Source organism: Parasteatoda tepidariorum, chromosome 7, assembly GCF_043381705.1.
Source record: "Parasteatoda tepidariorum isolate YZ-2023 chromosome 7, CAS_Ptep_4.0, whole genome shotgun sequence".
NCBI lineage: Eukaryota > Metazoa > Arthropoda > Arachnida > Araneae > Theridiidae > Parasteatoda > Parasteatoda tepidariorum.
This window is the reverse complement of record NC_092210.1, coordinates 87376896-87399468: the sequence shown is the minus strand read 5'-3', so window position 1 is coordinate 87399468 and position 22573 is coordinate 87376896. Positions and strand designations below refer to the sequence as shown.

Below are 22573 nucleotides of genomic sequence, written 5' to 3'. Positions count from 1 at the left end.
GCCCTTGCCTTAATGGCCTACAACAACAACGTGAGGTTAGTGAAAAAATTAATCAATCCAAAATTGTCACTTTTTTTTCAATATTTAAATTTTGAAAGAAAATCGGTTTTTTCCTTCAATATTTAAATTTTGAAGGAAAATCGGTTTTTTCAACTATTTTTTTTTTTTCCTTTGAAAGTTTTCTTTTGTTTGATTTTTGAGATTAGAACAAATAAAAGTAATTGAACCTACACACATTTCGTACAACACATTTTTCTTTGCTATAGAACTCAAATTTAAAGTTTTGACGAAATTCCTCATTGAAATCCTTTTTACCACTATCTACCATCATTTACTTGAAACATAGATGTTTATAATCATAGGATGATTTGATATACATATTAAACTACTTAGCATGCAATACTCTCTGAACATTGTAAAAAAAATTATTTTATTCTTTTGCTTAAATAACATCTAACTCAGTTTGAAATGGATGATAGATCATATTTATTTACTGGTAGTGCTTATTAAAATATCAGAAAAATATATATATACCTTCAAAGCATTCTGATACCACTGCGCTGTCAGGTAGAGTTGAATACTCACGACTAAACATATTCCACCAAAAACAGCTGATGAAAAATAATTCTCCCCATGAAGCTCAAAAGCTATTACAAAGAAAAATCTTTACGTTAAACAAAAAAAAATTTTTTTTGCACAAAATCATAATAAATAGGATTAATGACCATAAAATGAAAAAGAAGGAGTTGAGAAGCAATTAATAGAAATACTAAGCATCAGGCAGTAAAACGGGTTTTGATATTTTCTGTACTTCCTTTATCACTAGTGATTAGACCGATTTCGATATTGTTCGTTGCGGGTGGTGATTCAATGTCATAGCTATAGCTTTAGTGCCGGCGCAGTTATCATGGATGAGAACCTATTGTAGCTTATCGCCGAGTTTAGGATATCGAAATTGAGCCAGCCACAAGAACCCATTTCCATGTCATGTAACCTTTTTTCCAAAAAATTTGAACCTACGTAAACTTCTTTTAGTGAGTTTATATTGATAGTATTTTTTTTTTAAGCGGCGCGTTCAATAACAACTTATTTCAATATTTATGTTTCAATAATAAAATTCACACTGCCAAAATATGCCTGAAAAACATTCGAAAAGTTTTTTTTATTTTTTATCAAATTAACATAACCGATTTAAATAAACTGTGTAAAAATATCACAACTTAATTTTGAATTATACGCATATAATTTTATGCCTTTTTAGTAAGAGCAAACCAATATCACAGTTTGAAAAACGTAGTACTTGCATATTATTAGTACAGCATTTTTTTTAGGAAAGCGATTATGTTATAAAGATTGCTTTTATTTCTTCTAGTTTATTAAAGTAAAACCTGCACTTCAATCAATTAGAGTATATTATTCCTATATTCTACATAGTGCTAGAGTATGCATGTAGGGTACTGTAAAGTAATGGTTATTCCTACACTAAAAGATCCCAAACTATTAAAATAGCTTTAAAAAATTTTTTTATATGGAATGTGTCAGACACAGACGGCGCTAGGGGTTAAAATTCGTTGAAAGACTTCCGGATTACTTACTTCCGATTGATTTTTGTGAAAGCATGCTCTGATGCAAATAAATAGAAAAATAACAAGCTGTGATATTTTACCTAATTATAGCCAAATAAGTGATACCAATCAAACGTGGCAAACCTTAAACTTTAGTTATGTTGTGATATTAATTTTATTAAAAATTTTTTAGGCCCACGACCTGTTAGAATTTCTAAATTACAGAAAACTCTTATGAAAGGTAAAATTTCTTGTAAATTTGAGCAAAAATCACAATAATAAAATTTACTAAAATATTAAGCCTGTTCACACATCGCCTCATAGAAGTAACATAAGCGGAGGGATACATTGCAAGTGTTCTAAATTTCTTACGGTTTTAGGAAGCTTGTTATTGTTTACATTCAGTCAACCATTTATAACCCTGTAATTTGAGATTGGTAACATTTCTAATCAAACACCTTTCAAGGAATAAATTAGACCGGGATAGCCTAGTCGGTAGGGCGCTGGGTCCATGTTCGTGGGTTCGAATCCCGCCGGCCGAAGACTCCCAGTTTAGTTGGTGACTGATGCCCGTTAAAATTCTGTCGAGTCGCAAAGTCCTCCATGTTCCCATAACAAATCAATACCTCTGGGGGTACTGGATTGGGGATCGATCGTTCTCTGATTCAGGTCAAAATTACAATCTGTGGATGAATGAATGAGTCCGCCTTATAAACAGGTGTGACGTATGGTGTGGCANCTTAGATTCTACTTACAGCTAGAGTATGCATGTAGAGTATTGTAAAGTAATAGTTATTCCAGCACTAAGAGTTCCCTAGCAATTAAAATAAATTATAAAATTTTTTAACATGGATGGTTGAGTGTGCAAAGCTAAGCACAGTCGGCGCTAGGGGTTAAAATTCGTTGTAAGACACTTACATTTCTAATCAGATACCTTTCAAGGAATAAATTGAAAGAAAAAAAATTGTGCAAAATATAAAAATTAGTAAGGAACACAGAAGAACAAATTAAAAAATTCACAAAATTCGTAAAGACATTTATGTAATAAAATTCATAAAGATAAACAAAATAAGAATCATAGGGCATATTTTCCGTTTAGAAACTATTATCCCAATTTTCGAACATAAACCAATTGGAAGAGAATTGCCAATTGGAATTGCTAGAGAACGTCCAAAACTTTGATGGCTGAACTCCAAAACGCGAATTTAAAACAAATAGGGTTTTGTTCTGGTAAGATCGGGTGACAAAGAGAACTGAACGGAGAAATATTTTGAAAGAAAACTCCTTCAAAATATTTCTCTATGCTAAGGCACACCCCGGGCTATTGTGCCAATGATGAATAAATAAGGAAACTGCATTCATATAATTCTCCACTGGTAAACATGGGGGAATTCGAATCATTTTTCTATCCTTAAATGGCATATAATTTTTTTAAAAATCTTACCTTGTTTTTTGAAAAATGCTAATATTGTGAATACACCAAGTGAGATTCCAGAAGATACACTCATTATCATGCCAAGGATTTTTAAGCCTTCCAAAGTACCAGTGTCGTGCACTTTTTCAAGTTTCGATAGCAAGTGAGTCACGAACAGTGATGCAGTACCAACAGATAAGCAAGCTGACGGGAAGAAAAAATAATTTCACATTTACTTTTCAGAAATTGAAATGGTTTGTGAATGAAAAAAGCAAGCCAATTTAGTATTTTTGTCATAAAAAGAAGGCTCTATAATGTTGTTGCTTCTAATCCCCCTCCCTAGAGATCTAACCCAGGACTCCTCAACTTTTTTTAATCGCCGAGGACTGGTCAACATTTGATTTTTTTTTTCGCGACCCTCTGAAGGAGGGCGGACGTCGATTGTTTATATTTTAGATGGTTTTGATTTTATAATTTTAATGTAATGTATTTAAATAACGCCTTCAAAACAAAATGCATTACATACGCCGGAGCCGCGGAGGGTCAGAGGATAGAGCTCTCACCTTCCAATAAAGTGAACCGGGTTCGAATACCTATGATGGCTGGTCGATATTAATTCCGAACCCGGCTCGCACCGACCACAGTGCTGACGTAAAACTATCATCATTGTTAGACGGATCATGGGTAGAGTACCCTAGCGGTTGGGCTAACCGTGAGATGTTTTCCTGTCCGTGTAACGCAAATTCGGGTTAGTTCTATCAAAAAGTCCTCCACAAAAGCATATTTCTCCCAATACTTGATCCAGGAGTTCCCTAGTCTTCTGGATTGGGTTCAAAATTGCAAGGGTTTCCATGGACAAAAGACGTTACCTAAAGCCGCATCAATACCGTGTATGTAATTTTATTCTATTTTATAACCGTCATTGAACATCCGAGTTCGACCCAATTTTGAGTTTACGACTACTTATGTTCTTCTCCGTAGCCTTGCAATTTTGAATCCAATCCAGAAGACAAGGAGACTCCAGGATCAAGTATTGATAGAGATTTGCCTCCGTGATTCAAAAGAGAAATGATCATGCTCCAAAGTTATTATCAAGGTCTTAAAAAAATCGATCCGTTTTTAAAATTTTGGCTTCAGTTTGCTGCCAACGATGAGTGTCTTCCGCACAAAACTCAAATGTTGAAAGGTTATACAATGAGGACAAAATATACTAATTTATGTATAAAATAATATTATATTGATATAGTATTTGGTGATTGTTAAAACTGTACCCGAAACTGAGCAATTTTAAAACCGATACTGTGGAAATAAGTGTCTTACATCCCCTTGAAAGGAGGATGAATCGTATAAAATTACTTGATAGTAGAAAATTTTTGACTATCATGAGTGGGCCACAAGTAATACCATCACGCCAAGTGATGCTAAATACAGTTAATCTCTATTCTGATGAGATAAACTACAAAAAACGTGTTTTTCTTAATATAATAATGTAAAGGCACCGGGGTGGGTAAAAATAATTATGAATAAAAAATGGAAATTATTTTTACTTTATTTATTAGTGGAAAAACCTGGCAAGTGACATTTTCAGAGAGGCTACAATCAAGGTAAGAAAAAAGTAGTCTCCAATCCAACTTTATTAGATTTACTAGAAGGCGAGACTAATAATTTTTCGCCTTATTTTATTTACCACTGTTTAATTTCAAAATAAAAATTATACAAGCATACTAAAAACTAATGTGAATAAATTATGTTACGATTAAAGTGAAAACAAATACAACTGTGTTACATTAATCATACTCATATTGAGGGAATCACTTTATTATTTTCACTGATCCATGAATAACGTTAAAAATGTCACTTACCTGGTTCTCCCACTAAGTACTTTAAATGCGTCGGAATATGCCTTTCAGTTTTGTTCACGATTTCGTAGTTTTGAGCTTTGTTCTGTACTGATTAATTGATTTTTTTATTCACCCCGTACAAAAAACGGGTATTCAGCTATCGTGTGTGTGTGTGTGTACATATATTATGTTAATGTAAAGTATCCATCCCCTGTAGGGGATGGATACTTTAAGCAGGACAATGCTCCTTGTCATATAGCTCGCATTGTCATCAGATGGTTCCAAGAACATGGCGGTGACTTTACCTTGCTTCGTTGGACCGCACAATCACCAGATCTCAATCCGATTGAGAATTTGTGGGATGAGATCGAATGGGACGTCAGACAGCTGGATTCAGTGTCATCCAATCTGACGGAACTGAAAGATCAGAAGGAGACTAGCTTTTGGTTTTAATGATTGAAATATGTTTTAGGTGTATTTTAAATGTGGTATAATAAATGAAAATGTTTTTTTTTTTAAACTGGTTTTGACGTTTTACAAATGAGCTAAATCACAATTTTTAATTAAATCTCTAGCAATTCTGCTAATTTAGATCCAGATCGCTTGGTCTGTTCGCTAACAAATATTATTTCGTAATACTCCAAATATTTTAACTCATTTATTACAGTCTCTCAGTGGTGTAGGGTTATATGCTTGGGAGTTTATTTTCTTTAGATTAATATTGATATTAATACACTGTTGGACCACCTTTAGTCGGCAAAACTGCTCGATTTTTTGTAGAACGTTCAATTCTACAAAGTCATTATTTAAAAAGAAAAAAAAAAACGCTTGTAAAGTAAAATAAATCTACTGAATGGAGATTTTATCTATTTTGATTAAACTAAAACTAAACTCAGCGGCGCGACAGCTCTTGAGAGCCAAGGCCTACTGTGCCCATCTCAGTTTTCTTGACCTTGGGCTCTGGGGTGCAGGAGCAGATGTTCCGGTCAGGTGGTCAGCCGAACGCGGAACCCCCAGTGTTTAGTTCCCAAGCATGCTTGGTTGATTAATCAAACTATACCATTATTTTAAGGCGGTATTGTGCCCCTCCCCCCCCCAAAAAAAAAACATTTCTACCCTACTACAATCTCTACTCTTGACACTGCGAAAGAAAGTACATTTTTTAATTGCATCTGTACTATTCAGAGGGTTTATTCCTTATTAGAAGAAATTAAGTAGTTTTTAGCATTTTTATTTTACTATAAATTTATTCCAAAGTTCATAATTCTGAATTTTCAAATAATATTAAATAGTAATATGCCTTATGAATTTTTAACAATGTAAAATAGCAATTTGTTAATAAAAATGGACTATTTAAAGTATAAATTGTTCATTAGAACTAATAAATAATTTCTGAATACATTATTTAACAATAAATTTATTACAAAATCGTTGCACTTTGTACACCAAATTCTGTTCATCAAAGGTTTTGTTAATAGTTTTACATTTGATAAAAAAATAAATAAATGAATGAATAAATAAAAAAATACAATCCATGATAGTTTCTTCCCGAATTCCCCCTTAAATTCTGGGTATATTAATAATTTGTAATGTTAGAAAATTAATTTTGTTGCCAAATGGCTAAATGATAATTAGTTTACACCCACAGGCAGTCATAGCATACATTCTCAATGTAAAGTAACATAATTTTTAACATTCAAAACTTTAAATAATTTACTGAACAAAGGCAAAATGGTAGCTTGTTTAGGAAACAAAGCAATGATCCATTCATTGTTCTTTTGTATACTCTAATTTTCACTCAACGAGGAGCAATGGCGGGAAACAATGCTTAAACATAAACATAAGGTAAACAAACATAAGGTTTTTCAATATAGAGAAAAAACCAATCTTAGCAAATTAGTTTCGGTTATCACTCTACGTCGTAAATACATTCGGAAATTTTATTTGGTAAAATATTTACATTTCACTAATCTATGTAATTCAAGAAAGAGTAAACAATGTTTAGAATAGTTCAGTTAATGTTTTCAATGTTTAGAATAGTTCAGATAATGCTTTCAATGTTTAGAATAGTTCAGATAATGCTTTCAATGATTAGAATAGTTCAGATAATGCTTTCAATGATTAGAATAGTTCAAAAGAATCTGAACATTTCTTATAAGAATGTCGGAAGTAACTTTCCTAATTTTCAAACTAATGTCGTAATATGTAAAATATTATAACCCAAAAAGTCACGAAATAATTTTAGATTTTTTCCAAAAGCCCTTTTAAAGTTTAAAAAAAAAATTATATTCTGAGTGTCCTTGATAGAATATTTTTCTTAAAAAAAATATTTTTCTTTTAATTTTTAATTAAACTAGGTAAAGTAGAGTGGTTGAATATTAAGCTCATTGACAAAAGTATTTACGCGAGCACGTGAAGGCAAGGTAAATTTTTTTGGGGATTACAAATTATTCCACAGCAATTCGCCATCGCAACGCTCGATTACGTCACCTGGGGAGGTGACAGGTTCTATGTCTTGACCCTTCTCCTTTCCCTCGCCTCCTCTTCTCAGATATTTCCCATTTTCTTAGTATTTTTCATATTTAAATGCCACAAATATTTTTAAATCGCTTTATTCTATAATTATGCTCAATGTAGTTTTCAATTCCATATAGTTTCCTTAACTTAAAAGCTTTTAATCTATTTGAAAATCAAGAGAGAAACTGACGTACTTCCTTCCTCTCTGACTCTCCACACGCTAATGGTGAAAGCATGCGAAGTGTTAGGAGTTCTGCTGCTCTACGCCACCTATAGCCCATTTCGATCAACAGTTGTGCAGTATTTGAAATTTAATTATAATGCATTTGATATATAATGAGAAAATAACTTTTACTTTAAATAAAAATTTGATTCCTTGCATCCAAAATCTTAAACCTACTATTTACAGATGATTTTAGTGACATGACAACTGACTCATTGCAGCATAATAGTAAAATTGAAATTTATCTTGCATACATCGAAAAATAAAATTTTATATCCTTACCTGCAAAGAATGATACAACAGCTGCGCTGTAGTTGCCATCTTCAATAAATATACTCGTGAAGGCACCGCACACTATCAAAGGTATGCAAGTTAGCAGAAGTAAAACATACAACAAAAACTTGGCAGATGGTGAATAAGAAATAACACAAGATGTCATAGAAATAGTAGAAAGAAAACTTCCACGATTGTGATTTGGATGTAAATCGAACTTAGGTTCGACTCCAGCAAAGGCTTCCAATTCATGATGTTCAATGACAGCTGATGTGCTTCCCTCCTCCATATTTTGTTTTCTTTAATCCCCAACCACAACAAAATTAAATAACATCAATTATTTAATATTCTTCGTTAGGGGTGGAAAGCGATATCAGCTGCTGTTATCAAACCATCCTGAAAAATGAGACAATGACTGTTATCAGAAGCTTTTGTTCCTACAACATGAAAGGTAATGAACTTGGACTTCAGGAATTGGAGCTGATATAAAAATAAACACACTTTAAAATAGTGAGTGCTTATAATTTTTGATTTCCATCAATGTGTCTACAAACCTCTCTAAAATTCTTTTGCTTCGAAGGAATTTGTTATAAAAAGTAAGAATTAACTATCACTTTTATTTCTTTAAAATATATTTTCTAGCCAATTATTAAGATGTAATCATAGCATGTCATGCAGTTAGCCTGAAGAGTTCGCAGAAGATGTGTTTTAATGGTATTTAACTTTGTTAAAATGGAACATTTTAACACACAGAAAACCAGCATGGATAGGATTTTTTAGAAACACTTTTTTCAGTTAAATTCATTTTGTGTACGTACGTTTGTAGATTCGTACGTTCTAGATTTATATGCAACACTTCGATATTTTTCGAACAAAAAGAATCCAAAACAGAACGTCATAAAACATCACTTATAATCTTTAAGCCTCTGTAGGTCCGACCACTGCGAGTCGAGAGTTAAAAGGCAGACATCATCATTTAAATAATTATCTGAAAGAGTGCAGTGCAAATAATAGGAAATTAATTAAAATTCCGCCACTCCTCTGACAATGAGTAATAGTGATAATTTTGAATTAGTAAGCATATTATACCAGTATTTTATAGAAACCCCAGCCACTGACTTTTGTTAGGTAAAGTATGAAATGCAATCATGAAGCAATGAGCATGGAAAAGAAAAAAAAATCCAAGATTGTAGTAAAAATTTTCTATCTATTACATAATATTTTAGACAGAATTTTTAACAACTGTAATACAAAAAGTATATTACACTACTAACTATTAAATTTAATTTGACAGCAATAGTTAATATTAAATAGATAAAATGTAATGCTTTTATTACGTTTGTGTTTTAAAATTCTTAGTTTTAAACAGAAATATTCAATAATTATTCAGAAATTGAATACCATTATCAACATATAATCCCAAGAAACTAAAGCGGTAAAATATTACCCCATTGAAAACAAATTAAGAATCGCTTCAAAAACAAACAAATACAAAATAACAGTCCAGACATGTTTTCAAGCTCTTAAAAAATAGGCCCCCATTTTCAAGACTGAATGTAAAGAAATAAAAATGATTTGATGTAAAAAACGTTTTTTATTTCAAATCATTTTTATTTCAGAAGATTGACTTAATCCTAATTATTCAAGGGGGTGATTTTTGCACACAATTATAAGATTCGTTTATCCTAACATAATTCCAGGCAAAAAATAGATTTTAGTAAATATTTATTATTATTTTATTTCAGTAATTATTTAGCAAATATTTATTATTAGTTTATTCAGAATTCATTCTTGAATCAATCGTCTGAAGATCAAATCATTAGATCAAAAGTTGTGGTCCACTTTTTATTTTGTGCACTGGTTCACTTTTATTTTGTGTCCATTTTATAAATTAGTTCTCTACCTAAATTTTAAACTACAGTTTTAAAATTATTGTAAATTTTAAAACTACAGTTTTAAAATTTATGTATAATCAAAAAAGGAAAGAGTTAGGTGTTTGGAGAGTCTAACAAAAGAAACATACAGATGAGATTTGTATTTATTACATTTTATAACAACTAGAAAGTAAAACACTCTTTCAATGCTTAGAACAATCTATGAACACTATACACATACTTTTATGAAAATTCATTTTTTTAAAAAAAAATTCAACACAGAACATATAATATTTTCTTATACAAACAGATCGAAATATCACATTTGTTTCTGATGCTATTTTCAAAAAGAATTTAAGAGATAATCACAGACATTTTTGTAATGCAAGATGTTAATGCATTTCTATATTTTATGTTTTACACCACATTTTATTTTCCAAACTCTACATTGTTTCCATTACTAAAATTTCAGCTTTGCTTTCCAACACTCTATGAAATGAAAACTAATTAAAAATTAAAATATACTCTGTTTAAAAGAAATCAGCAGCCCAAGGTTGAAAAATTGCATAGATGGATATTTTTTTCATTCAAAATTCATGTTTTTTTCTATTTTTAAAAAAAAAAATCTTTTTTTACAAAATGTACAATAACAGAAATACAAGTTTTAGAGGAAAAGTAATAAAATACATTAAAAAAGGAGAGAAAACTAAATTTAAACTGCATAACATCTTTTAAACAGAGTATAAATATTCACAATATCATGCTAGTTTTAAAAAGCATGCATTTTAAAAACTCATTAGTCATTTTATAAGCGTGCACACATGTAATAAAATCATTTGAAAAAGTATATTCACTTTAAGCATGCTTTTATGATTAAAAACACTTTAAGCTCATAATATATTTACAAATCTATACTACAAAAACTAATTATAAAATATATACACTTAAATCAATAAATAATATAATATCTAAATTCGTGTAACTTATTTATAAGTATACTAATCTATCTGTACATAAGCCGGAATAAAATGTAAATAGCAACACTTATTTATAAAAACTTTAGGTCTAATTACCTCACTTAAAAAGAAATTTTGTCCATCTAAGTAAATGCATAGTAAGTGTTAAAAAATATGAAAAACTAATTTTAAAAAAAAATTTTTGTAAAGGGGAAATTTTCTAGACATTAAAAATATTAAATCTAACTTTAAAACACACATAATAGCTATAGCTAATGATAGCTTTACGAATTAGGCATTACGTTGCATTGCTGGCTGAAAACAATTGAATATCTTTTAACACAGAGTAAAAAATAATCATTGATAAGTTGCAGATTGAAGTTAGAAAAATTTAAAAAAAAGTAAGAAAGTTATACGGAGAAAAGTGAAAAATTTCAAAACCTAAGGCTTTTCTTTATAGATCCTAGAATTTTTAGAAGCAAAGAATAAGGCTAACAAGGAAGAGTCATTCTCCAATTATATGGACTACCTATATGGTTACATTTAGACAATTATAATTTTAAAATTGCATAGAATAAATTCATTACCTACAACAGTTTTGTTAAATTTAAAATAAAGCACTTTAATTGCATATAGGACAAATTATTGATTTTAGGAAGCCTGTCCAAAACTTAATTGTTATTATTATTACTTTTTTCTTCCCTGTAAAAATTCTCTGTTTAAGTCTTCTATTTTTGACATTTCTAAATCTTATTTACAAAAAATATTTCAAAATTGCATAGACAAAAGAATCATTTTAAAATTATATGAACGAAATATTTAAAGTATTTTAGTTTTCATATATTTAAAATAAAGCATTATAGTTGCATGTAGGACAAATAATTTGTTATTAGAAACTTCTACAAAATTTGATAGATATTAATAATTATTCTTTCCTTCTCCAATTAGGCCTATATGTATAAAATTAAGATATATTTACAAAAATAGATAAGTATAACTTTAAAATTGCAAAAAATCAATTAGCTACATACTACAGTTATTTTAAATAAAGCAGTATAATTGCATAACGAACAAAGTATTTCTTTTAGGTAGCCTCTCCATAACTTAATTGCTAGTAATATTTCCTTCTTTTATCAATTCAATTTATAAAACTTTTAAAATTATATTTCCAAAATAACACATGAGTATAATTTTAAAATTGCATAAAATCAATTGTTTACACACTACAGGTTTGTTGAGATTTAAAATAAAACACTGCAGGAAAAGTATTTTGTTTCAGGAAGGCTCTCCAAAATTTAATTAATAGTATTCATATTTTTTTTTCCTTCACTGATTAAGTCTTCAATTTATAAAGTTTTTAAACTATATTTTCAAATTAAGACAAGTACAAATTAAAATTTGCATCAAATTAATTTGTTATATACTAGAGTTTTGTAATATTTAAAATGAAGCACCATAATTGCAGATAATAACATTAATTTTAAGTAAATTATTTATTTAAACTATTTATTTTGGGAAGTTTCTCCAAAAATTAATTGTCATCATTATTATCTTCTTCTTCACTGTAAAAATTCCCTGACTAAGTCTTCTATGAATAAGACTTTCAAATCATATTTATAAAATAAATCACAAGAATAATTTTAAAATTACACAAAATCAATTTGTTACATACAAGTTTTGGTATGTTTAAAATAAAGCACTATAGTTGCATATAAAACAAATTATTTGCTTTAAGAAGCCTCTCAAAAATTTAATTGCTTTTAATATTACTGAGTCATTTTTAGATTAAGTCTTTTATTTATAAAATTTTTTAATTCATATTTCCAAAATAAGACACAAATTAATTTTAAATTTGTTTAAAATTAATATGTAACACACTACAGTGTTAATGCATTTAGAATAAAGAACAATTGTTACATAGAGAACAAATTATTTGTTTTAGGAATTTTGTGATTAAGTCTCCCATTTATGAAATTTTTAAATCATATTTCTGAAATAAGTCAGAAGTATAATTTTAAAATAGCATAAAATCAATATGTTACACACTACAGTTGCATAGAAAATAAATTATTTGTTTTAGGAAGCCACTCCAAAATTTAACTGTTATTAATACTACTTTTTCATTTTGTGATTATATCTCCTATTCATAAAATTTTTAAATCATATTTCCAAAATGAGACAAGTATAATTTTAAAATTGCATAAAATCAATAAGTCACACACGACAGTTTTAATATAATTAGAATAAAGCACTATAGTTGCACAGAGAACAAAATAATTGTTTTAGGAAGCCACTTCAAAATTTAAGAGCTAGTAATATTATTTTTTCATTCTCTGATCAAGTCTTTGATTTATAAAATTTTTAAATCATATTCCCAAAATAAGACACAATTTTTTTTAAATGATATGGTATGTTTAATCTTCCTTTTGGTGAGTTAAACTTCTAACTTATACGATGGTAAATCTATAATAAAATAAGCAGCATCGGAATAGACAACAAGTAATAAAAAATAAAGGCTGTGTATTTAGATGCCATGGATGTGTAACATGGTGATATTAGTGTACTTATCCATTTCAGAGGGTGGTTCACAGTTTACACAGTTTTCATTACCACAGTACTTAAAATGGCGATAAGCGTAGTACCAAATTTGATTAAGAATTACTGGTGTGAATAATAGTTAGGCAATTATTTATGGCCTTTGAAATAGGGACCAATATTTGTCTGTTTATCAAAAATGATAATAAAAATATTAGTGTCATTACTAATTAACTTTGAGAATTAAAATTAATTGATTTTGGTGAAATATATAAATTGAAATAAGAAAAAAAGCTTTGTATTAAACAGCTAAAGTAATGGAGAAAAGGTATTAATTCATATATGAGAACTATAAAAAAATGACCATATTGTTATTGACATCAATAATGTTTAACTAATTTTGGTAATAAGTACAAATCGAAGGGGAAAAAATAGTTTTCTACTAAATAGCTAAATTAATGGAGAAAAGGTACTTATTCATCTAAAAAAAAAAATTACATTATTATTGACTTCAATAAGGCTTAATTAATTTTAGTAATATGTACAACTGTTATTACATTCATAGGTACCAAACATGCTAATATTGGTACCACGATACCCACTATGACTAAATATGAAGATGTTGATTCCACAATTTAGAAAACAATCAACTAAGAATCATATTAATTATTTCCCTACAAGAAAAAATTTTGTCAGCCTAATAAAAGATAAATACATATTTTCTTAAAAAACATAAATAAATAAAATAATTTTCTCTTTTAATTTATTGATTCCTTATGATTGATTTTTATTTTATTGATAAATTATTCCTCTATGAATTATTTTTTGTATAAGCTCCTAAACAACCATTATAGTTAGTATTTAACAGAATCATACACTCATATAATTTACTTTGGAAATTTTATATGTAACAATCTAATCATGGTATTGAATATTTTCCTTAAATTAAAACAATAATTTCACTTTACTGAAAACTTTGTAATATGTAACACAAAAGTCATGAATGATTGAACACACTAAGAAAAAACATTAAAAGATAACTGTTTAAAAATATTTACTATTGGAAGAAAACTAAAGTAGCACAGAGAAACTTATGATACCAATTTAATCAATTCTGAATATTTCTAGATCATACTGATTTAAATTTAAGCATTTTTTTAAAAATTATTTGTCGTTTATATAAATATTAAAAATGATTGAATTATATTTACACTAATAACTATAAGGATTAAGATAAAATAATGTTCACTATTGGAAAGTATATAAATTTCAAAGCTATATACATAGATTTATAATAATTTAGTAAAAACTAGACAATATAAAGATTCATTGAACGAAAAACTTATAAATATAAAAATTTAACTTTCTTTTTTGGTTTTCTGAGTTCTCAAGTCATTGGAAGGTAAATAAGAATCTATATATATATATACAAAAATTCATAGTAATTTAGAATGATCCAATTAAAATGTTAAAAAAATGAATGGAAATATATTCAGATAAAATACCAATAAAAGATTATGTCAAAACAATATCCACTGTCGAAAAGTAAATAAATATTACGATTATGTACAGAAATTTATAATAATTTAATAAAATCTATAAATTGTAAGCTGACATTGATTGAAATTTCATTAGTTATTTTTATCTTTCACCGGGATATATTGAATAAAACAGTTAAATCCATTAAAAAAAGTATTAGGAAAGTCATAAAATACATACACAACACTAAAAATACAATTGAAAGTACTAATTATTATAAAGGGTGTTTAAAAATGTATACACGATTTAAATGTTCACCTTATTTGCGCAATAAAATGCTGTCGATAAAAAGAAAAAATAGCTGATAGTTAGTGGTTAATAAAATAAGGGCAATACATAAAGAAAAAAAATTTTAAGAATTATTTTGATCACTGTTTCCCAGGGTCATGCAATTTCATGCTAGAGAAAGAGTGAGTGCCGATTTAGAAATTTAGGACTTGTAAGCACAGAACTGTCAAGGAACCCCACTGTTCTTAACTTCAGACAAAATTTACTTGTTTATTTACATAATGATTTTTAATTATTTAAAACTTAGATGAATTATGATATATTTGTCAATTTAAACTTATAATTTTTGTTAACTCATAATTCTAATAGATAATTCTTAATGTAAATACACAAAAAATATCCCTATTTATAACATTAAGGAGGATCCTGGGCCTCTAAGACCTTTTGATAAATCAGACCCTGAGCAGGTCTTCTTCTAAGTCCACAACCACCCATTCTAAAAAGTAGGAAATTAAGTGTTGTATCAATAAAATTTTGCCAGGGACATGCAAAATTATCTTTTAAAAAGTTCGACAAAAAGATGCCAGCATATCCAAGAGATTTCTGAAAATACTATTTTCATACTTAGCCCGATAACAAACACCTCATAAAATCAATTAAAAAAAATCAAAAATTTTATATGAGATATCTGTTTTCAATCAAAGCTTTCTGTTTGAATGAATTTCGAGGCATTCTGTAATGACAGGGAAAAAATTCATAATTCAAGAATTTAAAATAATTTCACAAAAGGGAAGTTTTATAGTCACCAAAATAGTGTTAATCACCTAATTAAACATTTCATTCTCAGCTGATTTATATAGAAGTTCATATCAAAGAAAAAGAAGATAAATGCAAAGTTTATAGTCTAGCAATGAAGTTAAGATAATTTCCAACAACAGTAAATGCATAGCTTTCCATATTTCTATGGTATTCAGTAAAAAAATGAATGCAAATTAAAAGCATGGCAGTGTAATAGATATTAATAACTTAATTTTAATATAAAATTAGAGACTGCGTCAATATACATATAGGCAAAATGTGAATAGAAAACTTTCTACAAATAGTAACTTAAAATAACCGTTTAGTAAATTAAAATCGACATCATATAATAATAATAAACAATAGACATTATAGTGTTATTTACAGCAAACAATAATAGTGCAAATAACAAGATAAAAATATTAGTTTTTTGAAAAGTAGGTTAGAGTAAAAGTAAGATTTATGTGATTTTTAATAATTTCTCTTCCCACTAATGATCAAGGATTACACATGAACCCAAATTCATTGATTCAAATAATAATTTAGTTATTGTCTTATAAAAAAAACCCCCAAAAAAGTAGCATATTTTATATAAATAAAACTTAAATATAAATAAATCTAACATTTCAGATACTCATTATTTATAATTGATAGTCATTACTAGCTAATCTGGAATTTTGAAAAAGAAAAAATTTCAAATAAACTTTACAATGTACAATCAGAATCTAAATTCAACAAAGTTGAGCTTAAAAAAATGATGAATTTAAAAAAAAAAAAAATGAAACATTTGTCAGGTACAAACAAACATGTCCATACATTTATACTAATTTACTAAATAACCTATACGCAAATGGATCAGAAATATAAATTGAATAAATAAAAACATTTTGAACCATTTTTTTTAAACTCAATTAAGGTTTTATTCCTGCAACTAACTTTGAATATTGATTACATAAACCCAGCTTATCTTTGCAAATGAAAGAAGAACAGAAATTTGAGAGAAATAAAAAAAAATTAAAGGTTACAATTACTTAGTAAAATAAGTTCAAATCTGTCTCAATTTAAAGTTATTAAAAATTTAACTAGAGTTTCAGGTATAATACAAGGAAAATACAAGGAATAAAAGCATAATACCACTATGACTAAGCTAAGAATTGTTCATAATTAAACTAAGCAAAACAATTTTAGGAGATACTTATGTATATTAGTTTTTCTTCCCTTTATACATATTTTACTGTTTTTATCAGAATTTTTAAAAATAAATGCATACGTAAAATGTTAAAAGATTTTAGAAAGAGCTACAATTATATACATACAGAGTCCTCCCTAAGCATTTTCAGAAGGGCTACCCACCCTTTGATGTGCCTTTTTGTAAAAATAAGCCACTGTCCCACCACTTTATTCATATTCCATTTAAAAAATAATAAAAATAATTTTTTGTTTAATAATTACACACTTGTGAAATTATCTGTGGTTGTAGGTTCAATTCTGTTTATTAGGAACATTTATTTTGTTATTGATTATTCTCAACTGGTTAAACTTTTATAAGTTTCCCTTTTTTCGTGAAGGAGGTATATTAATAAATTTTTTAAAAAAAATTCACCTTTAAATGTTTATAATTTCAATTTTTGAAAAAAGTTTTTAAACTGTTTATTAATGAATCATTATTTTAGATTACTTTTTAAAAAAAATTGGGCACAATGATTGTTTTTTTAAGTATGCCTTTAATTACTTTTTATAAACAAATTATTCTCTTATTTTGGTAAGAAGTGAATTAATTTTTGAAATACATGCATAAAATAAGTATAAGAGGACAACAATCAGAAATTGTTGTTTGAGGATCAAATTCAGTTATTACATAATATTACACATTTTGATAAATTTTAACGAGGTTAAGTACCCTGCCCTTTTTTATTCTTAGGGAGAAAACTATATATATATGAATGTTACAACATGCCAAAAAAACTTAGCAGTCAAGCTTAGATAATCTAAAATAGAAAGAACCAGAAAAAAAAATATATCCATAAAGTTGAACAACATAGATTCTCAGAAGCAAAAAGAGATAATAGAAATAAATTTATCAGGAGCAAACGATTGTGATTTGCAATAGAACTATTTCAGATTTTAACAATGCAAATGAGTACAAAAATCTTCTTTCAGAAGTTCTTAAATACTACTATTAAATACTCAGTAAAAATTTAAATAACTTAATAAAAATAATTAACAATAAAAAATCTTTTTTAACTTTGAAACAGTTTTAAATTTAAGCAGTTGGAACTGAGAAGAAAAAAAAAAGTAACAGGTGGTCAGTTTAGAATCAAATTAAAAAGAAAAAACATCTGTTAACATGTTAAAATATATAGAATAAAATTAAACTAATGAATTTCAATTGAAAATTTTTCATAAAGCATTGTTTTTCTAAAAAACAAAATCTGATAGTTAGACATATTTCTATTGAGTATGGATGGGTGGTCTAATGTAAACAATAACAAGCGTCCTTAAACCGGAAGAAATTTAGAAAATTTCCGGTGTATCCCTCCGCTTATGTTATGACTACGAGGCGATGTGTGAATAAGACTAATATTCTATGCAGTTTTGATATTGTAATTTGGGTTCAAATCTAAACATAATTGTACCATTCATAAGAGCTTTCAGAAATGTATTGATTCTCAGAGATCGTAAGGTCAAAAAAAATTTTGGAAAGTTAATATCTCATTGTGAATAATTCTTAAGGTTTGAGATGTTTTGTATTTTATCCCTTATTTGGCTACATTTGAACAAAATTTCGCCAAAAATATCTTTTTAAGTTAGCCTAATTAGAAAATATTGAAATGATTATAATATAATATGAATGTTGAAGTTTAAAGGCTGAAAGAAAGAACTCGGTACATGTGAAATACTGCAAAAGATATGATGCAATAATATGATNATGTTAAAATATATAGAATAAAATTAAACTAATGAATTTCAATTGAAAATTTTTCATAAAGCGTTGTTTTTCTAAAAAACAAAATCTGATAGTTAGACATATTTCTATTGAGTATATATATGAATCAAATTTTAAAATTTCTAAAGTAATCCTTTTCATTTGTAATAAATGTAAGTTGTTGATTAATTGTTTTTAAAATCATAATATAGCTACACTAAAGGGCAATTAATGACAGGGGAAGCTGCAACCCAGCGACAATCTAAAAATACTTATGTCAAAAAAACTTCATCTATAAACCATTGGTTAATTGTTTGCTAATTTTGTAGATTTTGCATTTAAAACATTAAAAAAAAAATTTTTTTTTTTTCTTTTTTTTTGCATCTTTGTATGAACTACTACTAACCGAAAATTTGAAGCCTAGTTTAAAGTACACTATTATTTTGATGAATAAAAAAAAAATCTTTTAGAACAAATCACAATGAACTTTTATCTCTAATTTTTATATTTTAGAGCTAAAAACAAATTATAGTATAAAAAAAATTTATATTCACAAGAACAAATAAATCTACAAGAATAATTTACTAAATAATAAATATTTCCTCACTAGAAAACATGGTTCATTATTTCAGAAATTTATAAATGTGTATTATCATTTATATTTATAGCTGTACCTTTCATTTGGGGTTAAATATAAAGAATTAATTCAGAATAAACTATTTTTTATGGGATCTAAACAAAACTTTGTATTTAACAAAAATAATAAAAAGAAAATAACAATGTTTGACTGATAAATGTGCATCCTCTTTTAAAGCACATGAGGTAGGCAAGTCATAAAAATCACATTTTTGTTTCAACTTCTACAATAAAAACAATGTAGAGTTTGGAAATAGGTTTACCGTCGCATGACTGAATTTAAAGACTGTGGTTGTAAATTACCACTAATGTGATAACTGTAGGTAGTATACATTGCATTTTGTGGTCTACTAGGTTGAAGAGTTTCTTGGTATGGAGTTTGACCATGCATATTTACATTGACCATGCCCATCTGTACTGCTGCAGAAGGTGGTAGTTGTGCTTGATTTATGAAACCAGCATTAGTAATATAACCAGTATTTAACATAGCTGCAGAAGGAGCTTGCTGAATTCGATAACTAACCCCATTTATAGTATTGTAACTAGCTACAAGGTTAGGACTAAGAGCAACATTTGTGTTTCTCTGCATCTGGCGATGATGAAAATGGTATTTACTATAATTATGAGAACTAGATTGCATAGGAAGCTGAGATTGGAGACCAGTCATAGCAGGAGTTAAAGAACGCTGCATTTGAGGAGGTGGTGTCATATTTACTTGTGGGGATGGGGGAGTCATATTGGGAGGGGGAGTCATGGTATTACATGGGGGATTGGTGGGAACAATATCCATTATTCCATTTGTCAACTGTTGAAGTTTTGCAAGACTGCAGCTAGTGCCTATTTGTGAAGGTGTATTAGGTGTGGGAGTGGGCGTAGGAGTATAGGTGTAGCTAGGAGATTGTATGTGAAAATTAGGTGTGACTGATGATACAGAACAAGAGTTTGGAGCTATATTTGGGGATACACCAACATGAGTCAATCTTTGCATAGCACCAGAAATTGTGCCAGATGGATGATTAGTCACAGAGAAATTCTGTGAAGGCTGTTGAAGTTGATGATGATTTTGCATAGAGGCTGCAGCAAATGCAGCTGCTGATTGTGGCTGTATAACTGTTGCTACAGGAACACCAACCATATATGATCCTGCAACAGGACCTCCACCTGCTGTAGCATTGCTACAAGGTACACTCATGTTCATGGCATTCATGTAACCATTATTTGTGTTAGGTGCAGGACCCACAAACAACGCATTGACTGCAGTAGCATTAACACTCACCATGCTAGACTGCATCAAACTGGAGACTGGTCCATTGGGAGCAATGTTAGCCATTCTTTGGGTCATCCCAGAGGAGTGCTGCTGCCTTTTACGGTTTGAGGTATTTATACAATGACCAGAAGTGTTATTGTGATGGGCCTGTGCCTGCGCCTGAACAACAGCCGCCTGTGCGGCTGCAGCAGCAGCAATCATTTCTCTCCTACTGGGATTAGAGCATGCTTCAACATTGGCACAATAAGAATTGTTATTTAACTGAGCACAGTCTGGATAGGACTGTGGTGAGGATGAATGAGTTTCTACGGAATTTTGCGCAGTTATTTCACTACTGCAAACTGATGTAGGAGACTCAAGTCCCAATTGGCAAACATCGATTTCCACAGAATTATATCCGCTATTAGTTGAAGAGTCAGGTGTATACACTCCCATGCTTGACATTTCCTGAGGAGTCGGTGTATGCTTAGAAACTATGGTTCCAACTGGAGTTGATGGATTGGACAATTGTGATGTCTGAGATAGAGGTTGAGATATTTGTTGAGGGAGTTCAACAATTATTTCAGGCTGTTCCATCATTTCCTGACGATATGCATCAGAGTTAGATTGTTGAACATCACTTTTGTGTTGATCAGCATAAGAACAGTCATGAATGCTCTCATCCATCTCACTGACATCTTCCATTACTTGACAATCAACATTTACCTCTTCGATTTCTTGAACTTCATTTGAACTAAGCATACATTCTTCTTTGCAGTCATCTTGAGAATTGTAAGGACTCAAATGATGGTAGGTCCTAGAATGATCGGATTCTGGTGTTTGTGGAGTTAAAGGCATGTCGATGGTTGATGTATGCTCCATTTGTTCATTTATTATTTCAACCGCTTCCCTAACTTCGTTATCTTCTTCTTCATTTTTAAGCTCATGTTGCATAGGCATTCTGTCTGAATCATTCATAATGGATTCAGATATTTGCATAGTGTTTCTACCCAGATCTTCATGTCTGGGATGAAAGGCAATTTCCACAATATCAGCATCAAGATCATCGGGAAACTTTTCATTTTTCATTTCTTCGCTTTCTATTTCAAGAGATTCCACTTTGTTATCTTCGACGGGAATAAAATTATCATTCGATTTATCTTCTTGTTCAGGTTCTTGTAAACAAGGTTCTTCTTGATATATAATATCTTCTTCAGAACCTTTAGTTTCTTCAAGAAGTGGGGTAACATCTTTATTTAGACTCAATTTACTGCTTTCTTCATCTACTTCAATAGGCACGTGACTTTCAGAACCTGTTCTAGAAATAATTTCATTTGGATTTGCACTATCTTCCTCACATCTAGACCTTACTATTTCTTCAACTTCAAGATCTTTATTATTTGCAGTATCGATAGTCTCTTCAAGTGTTTTGAACTCCTCCTCTTTTTTGCTCATTATTTCCTCTATTGCTATTGTCTCAGGTGGAACATGTAATATACTTTCAATCTAGTAAAAATAATAAAATATATCTTTAGAAAAGAAAACATTGCATGAAATAATAAATAAATATTTCAATAACTAAATATTTCTCATTTTTTATGCAATCAAACCTTTAATACTTTTTGAAGGATCAGCAGTTAAAATCTTATATTTCAAATACAAATATTATTAGATAATAAAACAAAATAAGTAAGAATTAATATAGCTTGACATCAATGGAATAAAAATTGAACACAATTTTGACATACATTTAAGCAAAATAAGTGTTTTTGAAAGCCATAAAAATTATGAATTAAATATTATTATTTCTTTGATCAATTTCATATAGAACAATATACATATCATGAACAATTTTTATAAGTTTTAGTAATTTAAGTCCACAGACATTAAAAAAACTCAATTTTTCTCATTTTGCTCACGTTGTACAGGTATATAATAATAATTAATAACACAAATACAATTTACCTTATAAATAAAAAATATTGAAATTTAAAAACAAACG

At 28.8% G+C, this 22573-nt stretch overlaps 2 protein-coding genes across 4 annotated transcripts in view; both read right to left on the bottom strand.

Annotated features, from left to right (window-relative positions):
* LOC110282665 (uncharacterized) overlaps positions 1–8416 on the bottom strand; it is a 17687-nt gene extending 9271 nt beyond the window's left edge. Inside the window, exon 1 of the mRNA XM_071183717.1 lies at positions 7843–8416. Within this exon, the coding sequence (XP_071039818.1) occupies positions 7843–8122 (280 nt within the window). The 5' untranslated portion in view covers positions 8123–8416. The remainder of the gene's footprint in view (positions 1–7842) is intronic.
* Positions 8417–19047: 10631 nt separating this feature from the next.
* Positions 19048–22573, bottom strand: part of LOC107436490 (histone acetyltransferase KAT6B) — a 39848-nt gene continuing 36322 nt past the window's right edge. For all 3 annotated transcript variants that reach the window (XM_043054298.2, XM_043054300.2, XM_043054299.2), the window contains one exon: positions 19048–22077. In XM_043054298.2, the coding sequence (XP_042910232.1) occupies positions 19585–22077 (2493 nt within the window). In that variant the 3' untranslated portion in view covers positions 19048–19584. The remainder of the gene's footprint in view (positions 22078–22573) is intronic.